The sequence below is a fragment of the Pinus tabuliformis genome, chromosome 5_1, assembly GCF_031772625.1.
Source record: "Pinus tabuliformis cultivar Carrire ecotype Pingquan chromosome 5_1, CPIR1, whole genome shotgun sequence".
Taxonomy (NCBI): domain Eukaryota; kingdom Viridiplantae; phylum Streptophyta; class Pinopsida; order Pinales; family Pinaceae; genus Pinus; species Pinus tabuliformis.
This window is the reverse complement of record NC_142305.1, coordinates 579,267,232-579,272,247: the sequence shown is the minus strand read 5'-3', so window position 1 is coordinate 579,272,247 and position 5,016 is coordinate 579,267,232. Positions and strand designations below refer to the sequence as shown.

At 31.9% G+C, this 5,016-nt stretch overlaps 1 protein-coding gene across 1 annotated transcript; it reads right to left on the bottom strand.

Moving 5' to 3' along the window:
* Nucleotides 1-358: 358 nt before the first annotated feature.
* Nucleotides 359-1,585, bottom strand: LOC149166164 (F-box/kelch-repeat protein At2g44130-like). The gene is made up of 2 exons (XM_089430073.1): nt 1,571-1,585; nt 359-1,468 (listed from the first exon to the last, which is right to left on the bottom strand). Exons 1-2 carry the CDS (start codon nt 1,583-1,585, stop codon nt 359-361), a joined length of 1,125 nt encoding a protein of 374 aa, XP_089286199.1.
* Nucleotides 1,586-5,016: the final 3,431 nt, after the last annotated feature.

Here is a 5,016-nt window from a genome sequence, read left to right as displayed (position 1 = left end):
TCTAAAAAAATCTCTTTTCAAATTTTCTACAGACAAATTTAATATTAAAAAAAACATATTTAATATAAAAACAAGACCATGAATAAAATAAATATTTAATATAAAAACAACACAATGAGTAAAATAAATATCAAAGCTGAGGAGAAAATACATTTTTAAAAAGAAATTGATTGACAGATAAGAATGCCCCTCAGATTTCTATTCTGATTGCGTTTAAGCCAAAAGAAATCTATATTAAAAAAATTTACGATGTAAAACATACGTTTGGTCAATAGATCGATAATACAAATATGACGGATAATATCATATCTCCACATGTTTGACGAATAGATCCATAATACAAATACGACGGACAATATCATATCTCCACGGTTGCAACGGCTATAACTACGCCCTTAAACTTTTCAGGTACGTGGAATTCAATCAACTCGTGAGTTGACGAGTTTAACATACAACAAGCCTGACGAATCAGAAACTCATAACGTTTACTCAAAAAAATATCGCCGCGCCACTCTGCGGTGCACGCAGAACCAGAAAATTTTATGGGAATAGCAGTTTCGATAGCCCAATTGTTGTCCTCTGCATCATATTTCATCAAGTATTTTATCAAGTGTTGTTCAGTGAAGGTATATAGGTGCCCAGAAGCAACTAACGACAACGACTTGAACGGTTGCACGAATGTCCACATATCCTCCACTCGTCTCCACACGCCCGTCTTTGGATCATAAATTTCTGCATTGTTTCCATCGCCGAATACAAAGAAATTTTCTCCAAGAAAAACTCCATGACAGTCGCCCACTTCTTGGCTCATTGGAGGCAAAATTTCCCACTTGTCTTCTTCCACATTGTAAGCCTCTGCTGCTGCGAGCATATGATCATTTGGGCTGCGTCTCCCACCCGCAACGTAAATAAGCCCGGTGGTAGAAGATACAGAGCAGGCGAAGCCGGTCCTTGTTGTGGGCATGTCGGCTCCTCGGCGCCATTTGGCAGACACGAAATCAAAAATATAAACTCTGCTCATCGTTTCCAAGTTTGTCGGATGTATTCCGCCCATGATAACCAGCTTCCCATTAACACAAACGCACTTACAAACGCAGTGATAATGGAATGGAAGTTCAGTAGGTAAGTCCGGAATGGGACGCAGCATTTCCCAGGTGCGCCTGAGAGGGTCGAACACTATTACTCTGCAGGTACTCTGCTTAGATTTCGTGCCTGGTATTGGAAGTTTGAAATACGTAATCATACAGATCAAGTGGTCACTCGTTGCAGAGGTCAGCCGGTCCTTATAAAACCCTGGACTACTCACTATATCTTTCCATTTTTTGCACACAGCTTTGAGGTTGGAGTGCGATTTATATGGAACTCTGAGCAAGCACTGTCTAATGACGTCGTCGGGAAGATTATGAATAGTTCCATCCTGTCTCAGCAGTGCCAACCTCTTTGACCTCCGCGGGTTCTCGGGGTTTACCTGAAATGAAAAAAAGGAAACAAAATGAGTCGTGACTAACAATTCTTTACAACATCACTGTATTATCAGAATGACAAAAGAATAATGAAGTATTTGTGTTACCATGGCGTTCGTCATGTTTAATGATTTGCAGGTTGCCGTGGAGAAAATAAGTATCGCTTAATAAGGGTGCCGTGAAGAAATTAAGAATCGCTTGAAAAGGAGGAGGGTATATATAGTTTACCAGAACAAAAGTAAAAATTCATTTCGCTTTAATCAAGAATTGACCGTTAAAGATTTGAACGTTAAAGCGTTAAAGATTTGAACGTTAAAAGGTTAAAGATTGGGAAGTTTTCTTCGCATTATAACAAATGTGAACGCGTAAAATGGCTTTCACCTCAATAGAATTATCCAAATATAAACCTTTGAAGTGCCACTGAGCATTTAATGAACTTTTTAGACACATGAAAATGTAGACTGTGAGAGATGCCTTGACCTAATTATTTTAAATTTTAAAATAAAATTTGACCGATATATTTTAAAGCTATATTTATATTTATTTTTTGTTATAGTCAAGATATTGGAATGTTATCGCTTGGTGTGGGTGGGTGAAATAATTATAATTATTAATATATTTTGATTAATTAAATTATATTAAAATATAAATATAAATTAATTAAAAAAATATTTGTTATATAATATGAGTTTTGATATTACTAACAAGTTATGGTTTGAGAGTAATACTTACAGGTATTTAAGTTATTAAAATCACAAGGGTTTTGTATGGAGATTCAGCTACACCAATCTTTAGCCTAAGTTGATTTAGAAACATAATAAATTTTAATAAAATAAGATTACACTCGCGTGAAATTGCCCCAGAGTACAGCTTGTTGGCCAGCGAATGCACTGTTAAGACCATGTGTGTCACTGTGCAGGTATTCTCAGTCATTAAAAATAACGCACTTGTCAAATTACATTTAAAAATAAAATTTAAATTTAATAGAAAACATAAAATTAATCATTACAACTGTAATTGTAATTAATAGTTAATACTTAAATCGATTTAGATCAATTTTAATTCTTAATATACCAAGCATCTAGAGGATCAAATCCCTTGTAAAAACTTTTTTTAGAGTAAAAAATATTATATACTCTTAGCATATGGTAAGTACTAATTAAAATTAAATCTAAATTGATTTTAAATTATTGTTTAAATTCTATTAAACTCATATTTTAATATATTATTTTATTTTGGAATTTTATAACTACCAATTTATTTTAATTGATTTTTAAGTGCAAATGCTTTAATTATATAAGTTGATTATATTAAACTACAATACTACTAAATTCCATTTACCTAAAATTTACCATTCAAAATATACAGAATAAAAAATTGCAAATTTTCATTTAAATATGATTTGTATTAGTAATAACAATATAATTTTAAAGTTAAAATTATTTAAAATATTAAATTAGCATTTAAGATATTAAATTAATTTTTGAAATATAGAGTTAATATTTGAGATTTTATTGTTTATGTGATAAGGTATCTGTCCGGAAATAATGATGGGATTGTTAAAGTTTATGGAAAGTATGTTGGTTGAAAAAAGTTTAGAGAAGTTTACACATTGTTTCTCCTTTCTATTTGAAGTTATCACCTCTTTAAAATGTCAATATTTCTTTCTTTCTATATATAATTTTGATGAATAATTGAGTTAATGTCTCTAAATAACTATGGAATTGTTAAAGTTTATGGAAAGTATGTTAGTTGAAAAAAGTTTATTGAAGTTTACACATTGTTTTTCTTTTATATTTGAAGTTATCACCTCTTTAAAATGTCTTTATTTCTTTCTCTCTCTATATAATTATGATGAATAGTTGAGTTAATATTTGATTAAGGCCATAGTTCCATAGAACCATTCTTAGTTTTTTTTCTTTAAATGTCTTCCCTCTATTCCCCATTTATGGGTAGCTTAGGAATAGAAATAAAATATTCAAAATTGACTTGGATAGCTTAGAAATAGAAATAAAATATTCAAAATTGTCTTGGAATGATTCTCACAATTAAGACATTATTGCAAGGCTCAAATTCAAGAAATGAGATTTTGGAAATGAGTTTCTAGTATGAATAAATATGGTTAAAATATTTTTTTTTTAATTATTTAAATGATAATTTGTATTATGAAAGTTAAATTAAAGGTATAAGGTACATTAAATTCAATAATAATTTAAAATTTTAGAAAGTGAACTCTTTTGAGATACTCCTAAAAATTTCAAAACTTTACATTCCAGAAAAATCAAATTTTATAAGAGAAGACCATTTTTCAAATCCTTATCCTCCATTCAATTCAAATTATATAAGAGAATATGAAATTATTGTGGGAATTTCATCACATAAGCTTCCAACAAACAAGTTGATTTTTGCAATGGATGTTGCCATGCACCCTAAATCAATTATTATCCGTTTGAAATAAAAATTTCATGGATGAGGAAAAAGTTCTATTTCCATCAATAATCATTTCTCCCCTTGTTAGGAAGGTTCCTTTATTTTCCATACCATCTAGATCTTAAGTATTAGACTGGAGAATATGAAAGAATTTTGGATAGGAGAAATGGGCCGACACACTTTGCAATGTTCCAAACTTAAATAAACAGTGATATGCAAACCAAAAATGATTTACAACACATAAATTTTAAACAATCAACAAATGCTCATAAAAACTCCAGAAGTAAGAACCACCTAAGCCATTTTATTAATCAATGGAGCAAGTACAATAGTATGGAGGAATGAAACTGGGCTTGTCTTAATGGCAAGCGTGATAGAACCCAGCTGATAATACAATGATCTCAAATGCTAGAAATCACTACTCCTCTATTGCTTTGCACTATCGACAAAAATACACTTCTCGCTGAAAATGGGACTGTAAGAAACTTGACTTCCAATGCTCAGAAAATGTTGCAAACTTAACCTCAATCTCTTTGACTATAACCCAAGAAAACCTAGAAAGGGTTTTGCCTATCTCCAAGTCAAATTTGAACACACAAAATGGTGTCAATTCTCTAACTAACTAACAATTCACCCTACTATAAGAATTAGGATTTCAGGCCTGAATAGCATCTGAAAAATTCTAAAATTTTAACCATGTACTCCTCTAAGAAAGCCAAGAAAAACACACGAAGGAATTTGGCTAGTTTAGACTTATGAAATTCAACCCCCTTGGAGCCCAGCTTCAGCGACAACTACAAAAATCAGACAACTAGAATCTGCTTACAAATCCTCTTGGAAATGGACCCAAAGTTCTGGTCTGACCTCTGCTATCAATCCCCTTACTTCCTGAATGAGATTCCAGCTTATGACACCTGTATCCTTAGCTCCACAAAATTGTTGGTCTAGCCCTCTAGACTATCCCAAGCTGAGTAAGTCGAATTGTTGGGATGCTGGCTCCATTGGCTCCAAAACTCATAGAGAAATATATTTATTTTAGGGGGGTTATTTAGAATTCAAATATTTTCCCACATGCAATATTTTGAAAGGATTCCTTGTTGGAAAGGTAGTTCTAGATATCCTT